This window comes from Amblyomma americanum, chromosome 8 (genome assembly GCF_052857255.1).
Source record: "Amblyomma americanum isolate KBUSLIRL-KWMA chromosome 8, ASM5285725v1, whole genome shotgun sequence".
NCBI classification, from domain to species: Eukaryota; Metazoa; Arthropoda; class Arachnida; order Ixodida; family Ixodidae; genus Amblyomma; species Amblyomma americanum.
Genome location: NC_135504.1, coordinates 76,243,114 through 76,264,464, shown reverse-complemented (window position 1 = coordinate 76,264,464; position 21,351 = coordinate 76,243,114). Strand labels below are relative to the sequence as shown.

At 46.6% G+C, this 21,351-nt stretch overlaps 1 protein-coding gene across 1 annotated transcript in view; it reads right to left on the bottom strand.

The window, feature by feature from the left end:
- Positions 1 to 3,760: 3,760 nt before the first annotated feature.
- LOC144100451 (acetylgalactosaminyl-O-glycosyl-glycoprotein beta-1,3-N-acetylglucosaminyltransferase-like) overlaps positions 3,761 to 21,351 on the bottom strand; it is a 119,432-nt gene continuing 101,841 nt past the window's right edge. The window contains exon 3 of the mRNA XM_077633405.1: positions 3,761 to 4,099. Within this exon, the coding sequence (XP_077489531.1) occupies positions 3,764 to 4,099 (336 nt within the window). The 3' untranslated portion in view covers positions 3,761 to 3,763. The remainder of the gene's footprint in view (positions 4,100 to 21,351) is intronic.

Below are 21,351 nucleotides of genomic sequence, written 5' to 3'. Positions count from 1 at the left end.
TGTTCCCGGTGACACATAGACTCCTTGGATGATAATGCCGCTCTACAGAAGCGTAATACAGCAGGCTTCAGTAGTATTCACCGCGATCGAAAGAAGATGTCTGACGGCGGTGATACCTTGTTTCACGTACAGACTCCAGCGTTCTAATTTGGTTTAAGCCAACCGCCATGCGACAACCTCAGGATCGGAAGAGTTAATGTTCTCTTGTCTATACCGCCGTTTAGCCGCAACTGGATTCTACTCCTCGGCATGCATGTCAAACGTAGTGATCCCGTTACATCTTCGCCTCTTATACGCAATGCTGCGCATGCGATGCGCGGTTGGGGTGACAGAACGGCGTGCGGCGAGGCGTCGACGAAGAACGCGGCGCAGCAGTGGGGTCTCTGGCTACCATGGGATCGGCGCATGCGCACCACTGCTCATCCGCGTAACGTCACGCTCGGCTCCGACGGTGGAGCGGTCGCGCGGCCGCGGTGGCGGCGAAGCGCACGCCGCACCTTGCTCCTCTTCGGTTGGGGCGCATGCGCACAACTTTCCTCTCCCATGCACCGCGAAATTCTCTACTGGCAGCCCAGTGTAGCTCTCGCTACAAAAGAGCTGAGATTTTTAAACGAACACGTGTAGGCAGTTTCTGCGGAAGAAAATTCCTTCCGTCTCTTCTGCGATTTTCAGGTCATTATTACCTTTTGTCTAGAATCAATTTATTTTTCATTTTTGTCACTGCTTTGCTACGAATGGTTTTAACTGCCTGAACTGGTTCCTTGTTTTCGCCTTTCCCCTTTTTCTTTTGCGACGCAGCCTGGCTAAGAGATATAGAATTCTGCGTTCATAAAAACAGTTTATTTCTTGTTTATTCCAGGTTATAAGCCCTTTTTATATCAATTTTCTTTTTGTTGGGTAAAACTATGGCGTGTGCTGTTAGTAAGCAAATGACTGCACGGAGTAATTTAGGTTTATAGCATGAGCGTGTGATAGATGTGCGTGGGTGACGGTTGTGCCTATAAAATATGTCCCTTTGAATCTAAATCACTCAGTTGGTAGCCAGCGCCCGTCTAGTGAGCATTCCTTCTCGTCGACCATGCCATCTTTGCACTGTTTATAACAGTTCAAGGACAGAAGTTTCTTTTTTTTTTTACAACGAATTAGCTAGGCACGGCGCATTGCAAGAAGCAGCCGTAGATGGCGCCAGCCACACCTGGAACGAATAGCGCTGAACGTGCAACATGTCTGGCAGGCATGTACACCTTCGAGCGTGGCCGAACTATTTGACGGAATCACATCTTCACGGACGCTTCGCCGCGGTAGCCTTTTCTACAAACAAGTAACTGATTACCGGTAATCGATTACAGAAAAACAACCGATTTACACGGTACGTTACCGTTTGAAAAGTAATCAGTGGATTAAAATTTACACAAAAATGTTATTAATTACGTACAACTCTATTGGTCGCTGCCTAGCGAGATGTGTGTGTTTGTCCATTGGTAGCGGGAGATGGTCTTGTTGAGCGTGAGATCGGAACTAGTGGTCAGTTGAACACTGTTCCCGATGCGTGTTGGGTGTAGGAGATCACTGACGAGAGCTGCCGCAGGGAAACTCACAGCAGTAATATTTCTCCTTGCTGAGAATCTAAAGGCGAAAAAAGAAAAATTCAGCGATATTTTCAGTTGCGCATCAGATGCCCCTATAAAAGGTAATGGAAAGCTGCTTCGTTCACTGAACGGACTTCAATAAATAAAAGAAACATCGCAGGTGCTTTTCTACAGACCGTTATGGCATCAGGTGTACCTAAAATGAAATTAATGCACACAACTGCGCATATAGCGTGGCTTGCTGGCTGAGCATGGCAGCGAGCGTGCATAGCGTAGCGATAAGTGAGTCAGAGCATGTCACAAATCCTTTGTGCTCCGGTTGCACCTCAAGCTAAATGTAAAGCGTCGTGTTGTACGAACAAGTTAGCAATCACAGATGTATTATTGGCGATCGGGGGGAGAAGTGGGCGCCATCTTTCATTGCAAAGCTATATGCGCACTTGCGTACATTATTTTCATTTTAGGTACACTTGCGGCCTTGCAGTGCGTAGAAGAGCATCCGAAATATTGCTTTTATTTATTCAGGTCCACTGGGTGAACGAAGCAGCTTTTTATTGCCCCTTACGTTGGCAACTGATGCCACACTAAAAAGTCGGCTGACTTTTCCTTTTCTCGTGTTCCATTTCTGGACAGGGAGAGAGAGTAAACTTTATTGTTCCAACTGAGAGGTTTGGTTGCGTGCCCGGAGACTGCCGATGTCTTCCAGGCTGAGCGTGGTTGGCGCTCCTAGTCCAAGGCACCACTGTCCCTGGCCATCCGGCATGCGTGGCTCACTAGGTCCCTTCGGACCTTAAGCTGCCTGCTGGTTAGCCGGTCCTCCCACTGCTCCGCATTTGGGTCTTTATTATTTCGGAACGCTACATTGTGTGTACGTTACTGCCGGGTGTTTCGCTATGGCAAATAAACCACAGTGACATCGTAGCGTCGCTCACACTAGGAACCGAAGTGAAATTCGCTTCCGTCGTTAAGGCTAATCGGGTGTGGCTGAAAGCGACAGTTCAGAAAGCGACGAAACTCGGAATATGGACCAATGCGCGTACCCGTGACAGAACAGTGGTGCGCCTCTGCATTCATCGAGCAAGCAGACTTCAGATCCCGCTTGCAAATCTCCAAGTAGAGCCCGCAGTGACATGAACGAAGCGTGTGTGGCACTTTGGGCCATTTGTGGCCGGGCGACCTCTAGCCGCTTATGCAGAGCTCCGTGGGCGTGGATAAAGTATGCTTTTTTGCTTTGTATATATTGGCAGTGGTCGCTCGCGCATTGCCATGCCAATCACGCGCGAGCAGAGCGAACTTTACATTTACAGCGCCGCTCTGGAGCGCCCGTTCGTGGGTTGAGCCGCGTCGCCGCCGTCGCTGTAACCGAGGCAAACCATAGTCGCGTGACTCGAATTCGAAAACGTGGCGCCTCAAACAGGTAAGCTTCACTAGCCACTGCACTAGGGCACTAGGCTATCACCACAGCAAATCATACCTCATGTTTAACTGCAACATACTCTCGCGCTGAGCATAGCACATTGTCGTATTCTTCAAATAACACTGCCATCGGACTAATATACAGAGTCTCGGGGGCTATGCATTGCACACCGTCGTCGTTACCAACTAACACGGCTGTCGAACTGATATCGTCGCCGGATGGGCCGACGAATCAGCAAAGCAAGACAATGAGCCTACAGAGCTTGAGACACCAACAGAGCTGCGCTCAAGTTTATGCGCAACACAAACGACGAGGGCGAGAACGCAGAGGACATATACCGTACATCAACTCTTGTACGCTGCGCTCAAATTTTGCATTAGGGAGAATCGTTATCGTCCTTTGAGTTTTTTCGTGCATTGTAAACAGATCTCACCTGTCATTCTCGCTATCGCTCCTCTCTGTACTTCTCGTTCTCCCTTCCCTGGACCGTAGACTAAGCGACACGCCCACTGGACTAGACTTCGAACACCCTGAACAGGAAATAAAGTTCTTCACCTACTCCGTGACTGCCTATACCTTTTATTTCCGCCGGCAAAGCTCCGAAGCTTAAAATATTAGACATCTTTTTCTTCCTTTTCGTATTTTTATTTTTTAAACCAACAGATACCAAACACCTCAGCAGTCAGTGTCGGAGAATCCGCTTCAAACCGCAGGCTTTTCCGCTATGACTTATTTGAAAATAGGTGGGAGCTTTCCTTTAACCAAAAGAGGGTGCTGCTCTGGCATCTTTTGTCGACACTTCTTCCAGAAGGGCTGCTCTTGTTCGGTTGAACCATTCCGCGTAGTCCGTGCTGCCGAACCTCGGTGACAGGTCCAGCGTCTCACCCGCCTCCAGTCTCTGGCTCCATAGTACCAGGCCCCACTGGCTGCGACGGCCAATGCTCAGGCCGTACTCGAAGTACTCGTGCGTGAACATACAGCTGCCATTGAAGATACAGTCAGTCTTCTCAGTGTCCCACTCGTATCGCTCGTGTATGTCCACGTGGCCGATGCCGTGGACGAGCGCCAGGTCGCCTGTCACGTAGGAGTCGTCCTGCACAGAGAGCCGAGGGACAACGTCATCCCCTATCTCGCCAATCAACCCTGTCCTGTTCCAGCCACGCCCAACGTGTTCCCACGAATTCTGTAATCTCAACCACCCACCTAACACTCTGCCGCCCGCTGCTACGTTTGCCTTCACTTGGAATTCACTCCGTTGCCGTTAAGGACCAGCGGTTATCTTGCCTTCGATTTACGCCTGCTACCCAAGCCTATTTCTTCCTTTTGATTTCGACTAGAATGCAAGTAACATGTGTTTATTCCCTCACCCGCTCTGCCTTCTAGATTTCTTAACATTACAACACCTATCATTTTTCTTCCCATAGCTGGCTGCGCTGTCCTTAAATTAAGCTGAACTGTTTTTCGTTAACCTCCACGTTTCTGCCCCATAGGTCAGTGCCGGTAAGATAAAACTGTTGTATGCTTTTTTTCTTGAGTGACACTGGTAAGCTGCCATTCTTTATCTGAGAGAATCTGCCATATGCGCTCCACGCCATTATTATTCCTCTAGTCACTTCCTTATCATGATCCGAGTCAGTGGGCACTACCCGCCCTAAGTAGACGTATTCGTTTACCACTTTCAGCTCCTCAATATTAATTGTTAACTGCTGTTTCCTTACCAGAGCGGGAGCATTAAATTGGTTTTCTGAATGTTAATTTTTAGACGCACCGTTCTGCTCTGCCTGTGTAACTCATTGATGGTGCTCTGCAGTTCATCTCCTGAGTGAAACAGCAAGGCAATGCCATCAGCGAATTGCAGATTGCTAAAGTATTCTGCACTAACTGTTATGCCCTACTGCTCCCAATTAGGCTTTCAAATTCCTCCTGGAAGCAGGCAGGGAATAGCATTGGCGAGATCGTGTCTTCCTGACACCTTGTCTTATTAGGGTTTCATTACTGACTTCATTAAGAACTATGACAGCTTTGTAGCAGTTAGATATCTTCCAGTACTTTTACATAAGGCTCGTATACACCTTGATTTCGTAATGCCTGCATGATTGCTGCAGTTTAGACGGAGTTAAATGCTTTCTCGTAATCAATGAAGGCTATATAAAAGTTTTTTGTTATATTCTGCTCATTTCTTTGCCAGGTGATTGACAGTGTCCATGTGTTGTACTCTGCAGCAGACTTTTTGAAAGCCTGCCTGATAACTGGTTGATTGAAGTCTAAGGTTGCCCTGACTGTGTTAGAATCAGAATTAGAATCAGAATCAGTCGTAAATTATTTATATATTTTATAGGTGCATCACATCATGCAGATGGATGTCTCGACGTCAAAGGCTGTAATGGGACCTCCTAATCAAATACATCATGTAAAACATTTACCAGCTGTGACAGATGAGATGAATATGAGAAACTGAATTTATACATATGGTATACAAGTTAAAGCAGACGCCGCCGCGGTGTCTGAGTGGTTCTGGCGCTCGGCTGCTGGCCCGAATGACGCGGGTTCGAACCCGGCCGCAGCGGTCGAATTTCGATGGAGGCGAAATTCTAGAGGCCCGTGTGCTGTGCGATTTCAGTCCACGTTAAAGACCCCAAGGAAGTCAAAATTTCTGGAGCCCAACGCTACGGCGTCCCTCAGAGCCTTAGTCGCTTTGGGACGTTAAACCCCCATAAACCATAAACCAAACTTAAAACACACACGGGATAGAACAAAAACACTATTAAAAAGCTATTACAAAGGACAACCAAAAATACTGAATTATAACGAAGGTTAGAAGGCAGTACGGAATGCATGTATGAGAAAGGAATGAATTAATCACAATGAGGGCTCTTAGCAAAGAAGTGCTGATTTAAAGTGTGCTTTAAATATGAAGATGCAATTGGGATTTTTTTAGTTCAAAGGGTATAGTGTTCCAGGCAGCAACTCAGAAGAAATGAATTGCGTGTTCCTGTAATTGGCGCGTACTTTAGGTAGCACAATATTGTTACTGAGTGCAAACCGGGTTATGTTGGTGCTTACAAGATAACACTGTGGTATGAGAGGAAGAGAGATTAGATTGTTGACAAGTTTGTACACGAGAATGCCAAGAGAATATCTAACAAGCTGTGATACGGAAAGGATGTTATGTTCCTGAAGAATAAATGCTGCATCGATGTATCAGGAACTCTAGGTAAGCATACGAATGCCTTGATTTTACGTGGTTCCCCAGCATACTATGCATTAACTGATGTGTGGGTGTATAAATGTGTAATATAAGGATATTAATGTGCTGTTAGAGAAGTACGGACGGGCTCTAATAAGGCTTCTCAAATCGTATGCCATTTTCTTTATAGTGGTTATGTGCTTAAGAAACTTTAGATTGCTGTCCAAATACACACCCAGAAATAAGGCAAAATCATTAGTCTCTATGAGATACTGAACAGTTGAGACAGGAGGAATGGAAAGTGACCGGCGTTCATGCGAGCTGAAAACAACAAACATCGTTTTGCTAGAATTCATGGTCAAACTGTGTTGATTGCACCAAGATAGAAGGCTGTCCAGGTCATGATTAACTTTTGATACGAGATTAGTAACGCTTGAATCTGAGTTATATATTGTGGTGTCGTACGCATATAACATGCTCTTGGAGGTACCGATGCACTTTGGTTAAGTGTGAATATAAATTAAAAAGAGGGGACCACGAATAGAACATTGTGGTACGTCCAAGTTTGTAAACACAACATAAGAGTAGGCATCTGAAATAGGGACAGTTTGCGATCTATTTTGCAAGTAATTTTGTAGCAATAATAACTAGGCGCCGGCAATACCAATTTCTTCGAGCCTAGTGAACAAAATTGCATTATTATTGGTGTCAGAAGCTCTAGAGAAGTTTATAAAGACGGCTCTTGCAAATTGTCCTTCATCACTGCCAATTCCTAATTTGTCTGTAGTAGCAAGTTCAATAGAATACCCAGAACGATCACCTTCGCAAATATTTTGCAGGCAACGAACGGTAAGCTGATCGGTCTTCAGTTTTTCAAGTCCCGATGTCTATTTTCTTATGAATTAAGATAATGCTAGTTTTCTCCCAAGCTTCTGCTACGCTCGAAATCATAAGGGATTGCGTATATAGGGTGGATAGTTTTTCTTGCTGAAACTCCTGTCCGTCCTTCAAGCGATCTGCTGTTACCTAATCCCCACCAGTTGCTTTCCCCCTTTGCAATGCTCCTAAGGCTCTCTTTACTTTTTCTTTTTTTACTGGAGCGATGACCAATTGCTGTGCGCTACTGCCACTCTCATTAGGGTTCTGATTACATTGCCTATTGTATATAATTGTGTAGAACTGGTCGGCTACCGTATCTTATCCATACTGCTAAATACATTGCCCTCTTTACTCTTAGCGCATATATCTGGTTTTTACCTATGTGTAGTTTTGTCTTCACGGCTTTTAGGCTACCACCATTCATTACAGCATGGTCGATTTTGTCCATATTAAACGTCCTTATGTCGGTACCGCGTGCTTATTAATAAGCTTTGAGGGGAGCAAGACGACCAAGCAAAACATATGTCGGTGCTAATGCAGGGGTTACGGTAGCACTTTTCTTGTAATATACCTGCGCATTATGTGCGGCATTTTGTCGGTAAAAAACCATGAGAATACCCTCCGTGTCCCAGAAAATGGAGGCAGCGATAAATTTCCCATTTTCGATGTTTTTACTTTCACTTCAGTCTCGGTCCATGGGGCGCATCGAAGCTTGGCCTTAATTGAAGATCTGGCACTAGAATGCTTCCTGGTCGGTGCGGATACCGTTCCTTCGAATAGGAGCTAACACTACCTTTGTTGGTTTTGCTCTCTCGTGTGATTACTGAGCATTCATTTTAGGGTACCCTTCCTCATGTGCCGAAGGAGATACCCTACTAAGGAGCACGCTATGCAAAATAAGTACACTACATTTGAGAAAGAATACACAGGCGGGGCAGTCAGGATATGAAGCATAGTGCAGTTGAGAGGCCTTTCTCGGCTTCTTTTAGGCTGCCTGCTTCTGCCTAGGGAGTATGATGAAATCCCACCCCTTTGAAAGCTCTCAAAAAGGTGGGAGTCAGTGTGAACACGTTTTAAGGTGAAGGTAATAAAATCAAACGAGACAAGTGCACCGCAAATCTTTTAAGCTAAGCACATAACATCGGCATTACTGCCACCAGTACATAATAAGTCACACCTTATTTTCCTCTGTGCTCGGGAAATCTCAAGATTTTCTCTAGACAGCACATTTCTCAGCACACAACCCAGATGTCAAAACCCAGCATATATACGCATTTTGATTATGTTTGGGAACCTAAATTATCATATGCAAAGCGTCTGAATGCAATCGAATTCATTATTAACTCTCAGTTTCAGGAGGACTTCAAGACGACGGCATGCGCACATTCATGTGGCCGCGGAACATGTTTTGCTTTCGCGTCTCGCAGCTGTTACTGAATGAAGTCTTGGACAAGGGCACGGCCGGTCTCGAGGGGAGCGCGCTTTTCTTCGTACGGCCTTCGCAATGCTTCCGCCTCCCGCCGCCCCTCGGTGGGGAAGCCACTGCCCCACCGCTCCGCCGCTGCGACCGCCGTTCACTCCGAAGGAGAACGCGCTCGCTTCCAGCTAGGCCCGTGTCAGTGGTAACCGTCAAGGCTTTATATTTTGCCTCTTGCGCTTTATGCAAAGACCGCGTAGTCAGCCCCTTTGCCATGGGAGAAATCTGAAACAACGGATTAATGTCTCTCCTTGAGCCCGACTGTGTATGGTCGAACGCATGCTTCGAGCAAAGACGTCAACACGTTCTGGCCCCTTAAATGCGGCTAAAAAGCAAGGCTATCTGCCCCTGTAGTTCATCTTCCGGCAGGTTCTTTATGAGTGTGTAGAATGATATGCGGCATGTAATCCTTGGATGGCAAGTTTCAAAGAGTTACGGATTCTGCAGAGCAAATATAGCTACTCAAATTTCAAGCGCAGCTGCTTTAAGTTTGCACAGCAGCGGCATGAGCAAAAATTCATGGTGCTACCAAGTACAACGGACCATGTCATTCGCCAAAGGAACGGTTATAGACGGGGCACAACCCTGGCTGCAGGAGCAGAGCACGTAGCAAGCACGCGACGCCCAAGATTTCCTCTTGGAAAGGCATGTTAGAGTTTGGCGGCGTCTCACGACCGCCCGTCCCACCCCATGACAACTCTAAAATTAAGCCACTTGCTTACAATAACTTCAAGCATGAGCTAACCTCCACCAAAGCAAAATTAGGAACTGCACTCTGTCTTAATAAAATCGGCATTTACGAGCGAGCAGACTTATGAGAGGCGATGACTACCAGCTTTGCATTATTCTCCTGCAATTCTGCAGCCTCGTCATCGTTTTCGATAGACCTCCCGTGAGCATGAACTTTCCTCACGTCATTCAGGAAACAAAGCAGCACCAAAAAAACTTTTCCGCAACTTAACGGACTTAACATAAATTAACGGCTTAGCTTACTATGTAACGAACTAAATATGAACATTTGCAATGCTTACATGTTAGTAAAAGTTCCTGATATTAAGAGAATAGAGGACATTGGGCACACGAGTGCATAATCTGAGGTCTTTTACAATGATATTTAAACCAAATATTTTAGGAAGTTTCAGGACACTCCGCAGGATGAATTTCATTCATTCGTATTTCTATTCATACACCGAAGTGTACAGGAGGCCGAGGTAAAAGCCGTTCTGCGACGGCTTGAGGCGGGTCTCTGCCCCCAAATACAGTGGCAGCGGAAAGCATAAACACATCAAGAAGAAAAGATTACAGCCTTATGCCACTTACTTGTATGTGAGCATTCTCAAACATAGAAAGAATATAAAGAGATTATACAGATAGATTATATACTCAGGGATTATACAGATTATACATAGAGGATTATGAAGTACATACATGTATGCACCAAAACAAGAACAGAAACATCTATGACGACAATCAGTTTGTAAATAGCTGTTTAAACTCAGAGTTTATTTCACAAGATCAGTGCCTTGCCTATTGTAATCATTTAGAAGCCTCGGCAAAGTATTCTCGAGCATTTGTGTACCATAATTGGTGCGGCAATTTGGGATTTTCCAGTCTTCTGTATTTCTTGTAGGATATGGCAGATCTTTTTGCGTCAATCCTGCGACGTCCACAAGGTGGGTTACCGAGTGTTTTGCGCTAAAATAGAACACGCGAGACAGTACATAACGGTATAAATCATGTGCTCGGTGCGCGTTGAACTATTTAAAGAGAGGGGCCGACGATTCTGTATATTTTAGATTTGCAATTATCTGTAAGATTCTTTTTTGTAGTTTTAACAGCCTGTTTAAATTTGTCGTGGTAGTGGTGCCCCATACTAAACAGCAGTAATGTAGAGAGGACACAAAGAGAGCATTATATATCATTAGTTTTACTGATTGTGGAAGGCAGTAACGGTGGCTATTTAGTATTCCAGTGACCGAGCTTAGCTTCTGGAATAAGTTATTTACATGGTCATCCCATTGTAGATTCTCTGAAAAATAAGCACCTAAAACCTTAACACATGTAACAATATCTAATTTACAATTTCTAAAGGTGATATGCTGAAGGCTAATGCGTCTGGCCTTGGGACTCAAGATCACTGCCTTTGTTTTTTTAGAGTTTATTTTTAGATGGTTATTGCTCGTCCAGGTATCAAGCTTTCCTAACACACTATTCGCTCTCACTATTAAATCTGTTTCACAAGCTGATGGGATGAAGATACTCGTGTCATCCGCATATATGATTAGCTTAATTCCGGGACAAATGTGGGTTATGTCATTTATATAAAAATTAAAAAGTAATGGTCCGAGAATGCTTCCTTGCGGGACGCCTGCAATAATTTGTTGTTCACTAGATATGAAGTCAATTACTGAGACAAACTGTATCCTGTTTGAAAGATAGCTATTTATCAACTTCAAGGGGAGACCGCGGATTTCATAATGGTTTAATTATCAAGCAAAATTGAGTGTCTGATGTAGTCGAATGCCTGGGTGAAGTCCACAAAGAAACCAGAAACCAGCTGTTTATCCTCAAACTTCTGTAATATGTATTTCTTTTGATCCATGAGAGCAAGTTCAGTGGACATAATTTTTCGAAAACCGTTTTGGGCTTTAGTTATAACATTGTATTTGCTGCAGAAACAAGTTATTCGCTTGAACAGAACCTTTTCCAAACCCTTTGAAAATACAGGAAGAATACAAATAGGTTGATAGTTTGAAACGTCAAGACTATCGCCTTTCTTGAAGATAGACAAGACACGTGCGACTTGCATTTTGTAAGGAAATATGCCGGAAGAAATACACAAGTTAAAAAGGTATGACAGGATTGGACCAATAATATTTATTACGTATTTAACAGGTCTGACCTGCACACCAACAGAGTCGCAGCTATGGGAGTTTTTCAGGTTTAAAAATGTAGAACTGACTTCAATTGCATCTGTTGGCTGCAAAAATAAATTGTTCGGATTTTCTGGTCCTAGTATAGAACAAGTTCCATGTGTTACAGCGCTAAAGTCTCGGTGTACAAAATAGCCATTGAACGTATTGACCATATTTTGTCCATTCAACACCTGTCCATCATGAAAATTTCTGTGACCATCTTTGTATTTTCACTTCGCCTCATTAGAGAATTTAACTTATTCCACATAACCTTTAAACGCGCCGAACAAGAAGAAAAAACACGAAAATAGTATGTTTTCCTTGACTTCTTCAGTTCGTTGTTTAGAGATTGCGAAAGTATTTAAAGTTGGCAAGATCTGCCTCTTCGCGGGTACGCATGAATTTTTTAAACAGACGGCCTTTTTTTTCAATTTTTCTCAGAAGCGCGGGTGTTATCCATGGCTTTCGACAACCTTTTCCTCTGGGGGCAGGTTTGTAAACAAAATACTTCTTGTAGACTGAAGTGAACGAGCACAGAAAAGCCTCATAAGCAATGTCCACGTCAATGTCGTGAAAGACATTGTCTAAGCATAAGTAACTAATTTCTAGCCGAAAAGCATCAAGAGATGCTTGGGAAATAACTTGATAGGTTGTAGCAACAACTGGAAAACAAATTCTGGAAATATTCATATCCGTGCTGCAGCATATTGGTAAATCATCGCTGACAGAATACACGAGCACGCAACATTTTAATGGAAGATGGATCACAGTTAAGTATAAACAGATCTAAGATGGTTTATGAGTACAGGGTGATTCGCATGGTTGAGCTTATAAGATTGGCACAGCCAATACACAAGAGCATATTTTAAAATTCAAGCTTCTGTGTGCTGGTGCAACCCATGTCAATATTAAAGTCAGCACCAAGAATAATCTTGTATTGATTTTCATCAACAACTGACAACAGATTTTCAAGAAAATTAATAAGATAACTCATACAACCATAGGGAGGGCGGTAACATACAGCGATGACAAGGGCATGCACCTGTACACACACAACCCGTTAATTGCGGGTTACACATGAATACTCCGAAAGTAAGGTCGCTGGCAAGGACTCAATCACAAGTAAAGACACGCCTCCTCCCCGGCGTATGGACCTTTACACGCAGGAGGATTTCTTCCCTGGGAGCTGGAAAGTATTTGCACTGTCGGACTGCCATGTTTCTGTGAACATGAGAACGTCAAAATAACCATTTACCTTCTGAAATAAGCATTCGAGCTCAGAAACTTTGTGACTAATTGACTGCACATTTAAATGAAAACAGTTCAGGAGACCCTTTTTTGTAGCTCCAAGTGTTGCAACTAAATCGTTTAATGCTACCTGGCCCGGATGCATGGTAATTGGACAGAAAAAAAAAGTATTCTTGATTTGCGAGAGCAAGCTACGTTGGAAGGTCAGATTGGCTTCGTACCATGATAGCCCGGTCACCGTCTGCCTTTCGTAGGAAGATTTTGCCGTTCCTATGCCATGCGTAACGGTGACTGTTTTCTTTTGCCCAATCCTTCACTGTGCGAAGCAGCTGGCGGTTTTGGTTCGTCATGTTTTCCTGAATGAAAAGACTAGAATTCTTTTTCTTCAGCTCATTTCTAGATTCGAGCCATTGATCCCTGACAGCTTGGCTTGCGTATAGAACAATTATACCGGGTGTTCTGTCATGCTTAGCAGGCAGGGGGTGTATAGCAGAAATATCCATTTGAGAGATGTTCGATATGCCAACTAAGTTGGCAATGGAATTTACGTTACTAAATTTTCATTTTCTGAGAACTTTACCTCATGAATTTCCAGGTTTAATCGCCGCCTTCTCAATTCCAAATCATGTAACTCAGTCCTCAGTCGCTCACTTTCCTCGCCTGTGCTTTGGACCCTGCCTTTAGAGCTTCCACTCTTCTACGAAGCTTTTTTGTGTCATTTTCTTCTGTTGCCAAGCGAGTTAGCAGCTTATCATATTTATCGAGCATTAACTGCACAGCTTTTTCGATGTTAGGTACGGTTTCTTTCAGGGGCATTAGGGCGTCCAATTTCTGATTAAAGCACATCAAGATAGACCTGAGATCATTTATTTCATCTGACAGATTTTTCGGTCTTTATTTACGTGGACAACAAAAAATGGCGCTCTTTATGGTAGTTGAAGTCATTCATTGGACATACATAATTTCTTAAACTGCAATACTCAGTGCGAGTCAATATATGTGGCAGCATACGCCGCTTGTACTGGTAGCTTCTGTTACGTTCTGTTAAAGTTAGTCAGGCCAGAATGACGACAAGGAAGCTTGCGTCCAACTCAAAAATTGTTTACTGGGGTAACTCGTGTCCTCAAACAGAAAGCATGCAGTTCGGCGGCGCAGCGATAAAACAAGTGCTCGGTCAACGAAGGTCAGAATGACGGTCGCTCTTGGCCTTGCAAAATTTAAAGGTGACAAGAAACTTGAAACACGTTTGATGCGATGACGAGAATTTTGAACATGAAGGGATCCTTCACCTGGCTACAGTCATTCTAGAGAAATCTAATGGCCTGTCGTTTGATAAAAGAAGCGGAAATGCCGCAGGAAATTGGCTAATTAGAGCAGAAAACAATTCATTACAATGCTTCTTGACACTTGCTCGCACATTAGTAATTAGCATTATTTTCAGATATCGATACAGGCCACTCGTTTAAAAAAGTTGTGATGTATAAGAGGGTGAAAATAATTTCTTTCAGGACGTGCGAAAAGCGATATCGGCGTAATTAAGTACTGCATACACCTCCCAGCAATCAATTTATATGACAGTTCAACGACTCAAGTATCGTCTCAAGACACCAGCTACGGCGCTATCGGGTTTACAGCTCAAGCGTCGTAGAGAATTTTTTCCGCGATAGTACATTTTTATGGGACGAGCACAAAACTTTCGTTCTCTGAGTTTTCATTATTTTTCCCTTAGCATTAACTTGTAATTTAATCACGGGCTATGATATATAGGAGAGGATGTGATCAGAGAATTTTCCATCTGGATTTCAAACCAAAAATGCTGGACATAGTGGTGAGGAATGGGAGAGTGATTCCTCATTTTAAATGTCTTCAAAGTTTTTGACGAAGAATCTGTGCACAAGTGGACCGTGTTGCAGATGCGCAGCTTAAGCATCTGCATTTTGTTTTTTTTGATTTCGGTGCTGTGCTCACCATGAACCAGCGGGCTACAGCGCGAAACCAGGCAAAAGCCACCCGTCGCCGCAGATGCAGGCGGGGAGCGAGCGGTGGGGTCGTCGCGCCTCTAGCGGCGGTGGGAGGCGTAACTCCAGGAGAGAAACTCGCATTGCTTCCGCGGCGAATGCGAAGGCCGTATGAAAGAGCACGCGCGCCCCCCTCGAGACCGGCCGTGACAGGGGTGACATTGGTTTCTGTCGTTCTGCTGTTGATTTCTGTCGGTGCACTAGACGAAAGCGCAGAGCCAGAAATAGATCAACCAAAAACCTACCCACACCAATCAGGAAACCGGTCACCATTGAATTACACCTCCCCTCCCCCCCCCCCCCCCACCACACCCAAATCTTAAAATCGTGTACACCACCAGAGTAGGAAGACGGCCAGGCCTCTGGCTCTCCATCGCAAATATAAGCAGCAATCGGGTCTCATCAACGTCGATGCGGCTGAGTATCCATCTCTCCAGAGATGATTTGCAGTGGTACGGATTCCGAGAACACATGCCATAGTCCTGTCAGCCTCCATCCGTGTACGTACATCCGCAATGACTGAGGCAGCAGCCATTCCTTTAGCTATTAGAGACCTACAGGCAGATATTTTCAGTGACTACAAGACTGCCATACACGATTTCGCCCGGGACAGAATTGCACAATACACTCTTAATATTCCTGCTGAAATACCCTCCCCCGACAGACACACTGAACTGACTTGGGTGCCGGTACACTCTGGCAAATCTGGAAAAGAGGCGGCTCACCAGACAGCCCGACGCTTAGTCAGCACGCTCACATAAATCATAGAGCACATAAACCACCCAAAACCACCGCCTCTCCCGCAGTAAACACAGCCGGAAAATACTTGACCGCCTCAACGTTAATGCAACTGACGACGTCCAACCCACGGCGCCCATCACGATAGGGGTCCATAGCGGCCTTGTCATCAAAGCAATCGACGAACGCGCCGCCAGCGCAAAGCCCAAGCACTGGGTGTCACATATCTTCCCGACGAGCGCGCAATAAACGTAGACACGGCACTGCAGAATGCCACCACATACGTGGCTTGAGCAAGCACGCCACAATCCACTCTCGTCCCCTCCGCCACAGTGTGAGCCCACTCCTCCACCGCGGGGAAAGAAACCGCATCGCGCTGGCCATCGCTGACTCACGTACGCGCACAGTCCTAAGCGACTCTAAAAGAGTGATACAAAATCACTAGGCAGGTTTTACCTACCACCCTCCAGCACGCATCATTCGTGGCTGCGCTCTCATCTATAAGATCGAGCTAGCCTGGGTACCCGCCCACGAGGAAATCTCCGGAAACGAAGAGGTCGACCGACTAGCCCGAGGCCTAATCAACAGTGCAGCCATACGCACGCGTCCAGACGCTCTTGCCGAGGCTGCCAAGATTTTTGCCGAAGTTTCCGACCTCCAGTGTTTCTGGGTTCGAACACGACCGCGGCGGCTGTGTTTCAATGGAGGGGAAACGCTAAGGCGCCCGTGTGCTGTGCGATGTCAGTGCGTGTTCGAGATCCCCAGGTGGTCGAAATTATTCTGACGCCTTCACTTACGACACCTCTTTCTCTCCTTTCTTCTTTCACTCCCTCATTTATCCCTTCCCTTACGGCGCCGTTAAGGTGTCCGCCGATATGTGAGAGTAATACCGCGCCATTTCCTTTCCCCCAAAACCATTTTTTTTACAGAGAAACGAGACGCCGATTCCCGCCTAACCACCCCGGCTCAAATCGAGCGTAAGCCATACTTCTCCGCACGTTGCAGACACACTCGATCTTTAGCCATTATAGACTGTCACTCATCACAGACGGGGAATACGACACCACCTGCCAAAATTGCAACCAGGGAGAAATCGCCACCCAGACTCATATCTTCTTGGGTTGCACGGGAAGCCCGCCCTCATGAACCGTATTGCCAGCCCCTCCGAGGGGGGATGGAACCAACTCCTGAGAAGACTACACAAAACCACCCAACGGGAACTCGTTTCGTGGGCTCAGGACGGTGATGGTGGTGGCAACAGGCTATACAAGACAAAAATTATAGTCGGACAATAAAAAAAGAACAAAAAATAGCGTCCCTGCCTGCGCCACTACAATACAAGGGACAGGATATATGCTTGGATCAGCCCGTAAGAGACTGGTCCTTGCAAGCACTAGGTGAAGGTACCTAGTTCGGGACCCCAGTGGTGGTGGTCACCGCGAAGGGGCGCCCTACTAAGGCTTGTTGGGTCTGTATGTTATGGCAGCCGAGCAGGGTCGCCTACCAGTCTCCTCGGGTTGGGTTGGGACGGGGATAATAGCTTGGCTGGAGGGACAAGCCCATGCCATGTGGTAAGTGTCCGAAGGCACCGCTCTACAGTGCGCGCAGTGGCCGATAAAGGAGGGGCCAAAATGTCTTAGGGCTGCCGGGCACAGCTATCTATTGTTGAAAAGGCCGAGAAGCAGCCGATCATTCGCCTTTTTGAGGCTTTTACATGGGCGAGGATAAACGCGATGACTATATTGATAGTATGTTGTAATACCTGTGAAGGTATAGGCTGGTTTGAAATCGGGTTCCTGATCAGGTGGGGAGGAGAACAAATCCCAATGAGAGTGCGCGGGCGGCCACATCTGCTGCCTCGTTTCCTGCCAACGCCAGAAAAGGAGGGGCCCATATAAGGTAGCGGAGTGCAGGCCCGTACCCCGTCATCAATTTAGGTAGATTCGATAGGCTAGGAAGGGAGTACAGACTTGTACGACGTTGCGACAGGCCCTTTGCGAGTCGGTGATTATGTATTTGAATCGAAATGTTAGACCACGCGAGCAATCGCGACCTCTTAATGTGTTGCACCGCATTCTCTGAAGGTGAGGCCGTTATCTGTGTTGCTGTTGGTGAACACCGTGGCCGTGTACCATCTCCGTGGCGAGGGCGGTAGGCGCCCACGTAGTACACACCTGCTCTGTTGGCATAATGTCGGGCTAGGGCTTCAGCTCGTGCCAGGCGCCGACCATTATGATCTTCATGTGACATGTTGTCTGGAAGAGGTCGCACACGGAGGGCGCGTCTCCGCAGTTCTTGGATGCGAAACCTGTCTTCAATGGGAGTGTTGTTTTAAATAAGGAGTCGAGGAAGAAGGCGGCGACCCGACTCCGACTCCGGGAGCGTGTACTGGTCAATAAGGCGCTCCTGTCGGCGCTCCCGGAAAGTATTCAACACCCCAAGGGTTATTAGACGGCGCTTTGATATAGTGATCGGGAGGTCCAGGGCACGCTTAATAATTTTGCAAAGGAATAATTTTGCGTCCTTATCTTGTTTCTGTAGGAGGAGATAAGGCGTTGAATAGAGAATTAGACTCGTCACGAGTGCGGTTGCCAGCCGCAAGGCATCCTTCGTAACCTCCCGCGTTTGTTGAAGTCGCCCACACCTGGGGACCACACCAGCCTCATCTGCGCTAAATCTCAACATTCTACGGCAATAAGGTTGTTTCTCTCTCTCTGCTGGGCGGTGACAACATCCGCTCTGGCTTAATGCTCTCAAATGGGCTAATTAGATTACGGATCTCGACGTGCATGGTAACATGCTCTAAAAAGACAAGGACACATAACGAAGCGGCAGGACACACGCTCAACTTAAAACTGATTTTTTACGGAGCAGTGATTACGGGACCGTCTTAGCGTGTGTATAAATATTCCCAACACGTCCTAAAATAACAGCTGCAAGTTTACTGTGTATTCTGTCGGTTCCTTGTGTGTCCCTATCTTTTTAGCGCTAGTTAACATCTCGGATTCCTCTCTGGTAACAGCCAGGGACAGCCTTACCATATTTCATGATCCGACCCACCACTTCCGCCTTGGACGAACGAAATTTCCTCTTGCGAACAAGAAGCTCAATAACGAGGGGGAAATCACCCATAGGAGATTCCAACAAAAATCCTTCTCTATCATGGCAGTTCTCTCCCTTAAATCCCAAATCAATTTTCTCCCGAATGCACACTACGGGACGAGAGAGCATATATTCTAGGGATGCAAGGAGGACCCTCCACCGCCTGAATTAGGGCAACTTCTGCTTCCAGACAACTGGGAAACACTGCTACGCAGCTCGGACCTGGTAATACAATAGTGCCTCCTCAAGCACACCTATGAGGTTGGCAGTAACCCGCCGCAGAGGCCCATATAGGTCAAGGCGCACGTGTACTGAGCCGGAGTACCCGGCTTGGAACCTGACTGCGTCGGCCGCGTTGCAATGGCGGCGGTTGCAAATGGCTGTAAGTGCGGTGGCGGCGAACCAACGTGGTTGTTGTGGTAACGTGTGACCTTATGTCGTCTCGTCGGAATGGTGTTTACCCTGTCGTCAAAAGAGAAAGCGACGGTGCGATGGGACGAGGGCTCCCAAGTGAAGCAAAAAGAGGCGACGAGCGTGGAAGAGGCGTCAATGGTTTCGCATTCTCCTAATGCGGGTCGACGCAATGATCTCTAAAGTTTTTGTATTAATTGTACTATCGAGGCAAAGGTAACAAACCTCGTTTAAGTTCCCGCCTGTGGTGCTGTGCGTGGGTGCGCCCCCTGACAAAGCACTTCTGCCGTCGAGTCCGACGCAGCGGGCCGGTTTGGACACTATATAGGATTGCTTTCGCAGGTGCGTCTCGACACAGAGTTGCAGGGGTCGGAACATGGAGGGGGGGCGGATATTTGCTAGTTTCTTCTTTTATACAATGCCCTCTTCCTGAGTGACGTACATTATTGTTGTCTCGTGTGGAGCACATCTGCTACCAACCATAAATGGATTATTTCTGCTTCAAAAAAAGGTTATTTGTAATGACCCGCCGTGGTGACTCAGTGGTTAGGGCTGTCGGCTACTCATCCTGAGTACAAGGGTTCGAACCCAACCGCGGCGGCCGCGCTTCAATGGAGGCGAAACGCTAAGGCGCCCGTGTGCTCTTTGATGTCAGTGCACGTTAAAGATCCCCAGATAGTATAAATTATTTCGGAGCCCTTCACTACGGCACCCCTTTCTTGCTTTGTTCTCTTAGTACCTCCTTTATATCTTTCCTTATGGCCTGGTTGAGGTGTCCGCAGATATGAGAGACAGATACTATGCCATTTCCTTCGCCAAAAAACCAATTTTCATTTTTTCTTTCTTCTCTTTTCAATGCACAATTAGATGCGCATTCCGCAGCTCTTTTCAAACGCCTCCGTTTACCAACGCTGTACTCTCTGTTCTACATCCGGCTCTTGCTAGTCTACCGTAAAGACCAACAACAAAGCATGTCATACAGTAGATTGCAACCTTGGTCCAGTTGATAAAATATGCCGTCACCACCTGGAAGACTTTGGAGTAACGAGCGTTAGCTACTTGGTAGCGCAATATACTGTCCATGCGATGTATTGCCACGTGTTTAGAGGAATTTTACATACCTCACGGCGAGCGGGCACCTGCCGCCTTGAGGTCGGATATTTTGTGACCAATTTGGGCTGAAAAAGTTTTTCGTCTCTTTAGAGGGCCATTTTTCCTTACATCATGGTGGTAGGTGCCCGGAATGAATGAATGAATGAATGAATGAATGATTGATTGAATGAATGAATGAATGAATTGTATATCGGTTTATTGGCACGTTGGAAGCGCCGGCGACAAAGACCTTAGCACACGTAATCTACGAGCCAGCGAGGCGAGAGACTGGGACACAAGCGACAGCGTTCCAGCACGAGCATCCGACGGGCTTCTTCTTCTTCTTTACCTCAGTAAAAGAGGGCGCGAGCGCTTCGTCGTCGTTGGCGTCAGTGCTGGATCATCATCTTCGTTCCAACTGCCCCGGCGAAAAAAGGGAGCCATCCTGGCGACTCAAGGCGAGGAGACCTGGAAAAGGCTTCAAGCGGAAGCCTCAAAGGAAGCCTGGAAAAGGCTTCAAGCGGCTGACATGAACGACGTTGCGGCCACGGCGGCGATGGTCCGAAGATGGTGTCACCGGTTCGATAATGTATTTGACAGGTAACGTACCCTCTAAGATGCGGTAAGGGGCGATGTGCTTGGGCGAAAATTTGGGCGCAAGCGGAACAGAGAGCCAGACCAGTGAGCCAGTGGAGAAATGAACAGCGGGCGTGTCTTGATCGGAATCATGGTGGCGGAGGCCTTGACGTTCGGCGGTGAACGAGCGAGCCAACTGGCGGCGCTGCTCTGCATGGCGGGTAATGTCAGAAAGGGAAGTATATTCCGAGCTGTCGGGGTTGTAGGGAAGGATTGTATCCGACATACAAGGAGGTTCGCGCCCGAATAAAAGAAAGAACGAGGAAAAGCCGGTGGTTGCTTGAGAGGCGGTGTTATATGCATAGGTGACGAACGGAAGAACCTGATCCCAATTAGAGTTGTCGGAGCGAATGTACATGGCGATCATGTCCCCAAGAGTCCGGTTGAATCGTTCGGTAAGGCCGTTGGTTTGAGGGTGGTAAGCAGTTGTGGTGCGGTGGACTGTGTGGCACGCAGCGAGACGCTCGCGAAGAACTTCAGACAAGAAAACACGGCCGCGATCACTGAGAATACTCGAGGACCGCCGTGACGTAGGAGAAGGTGATGAAGAAGGAATAAGGCTACATCGCGAGCAGTAGCCGCAGGAAGGGCAGCGGTCTCAGCATACCGAGTGAGGTGGTCCACGGCGACTATGATCCAACG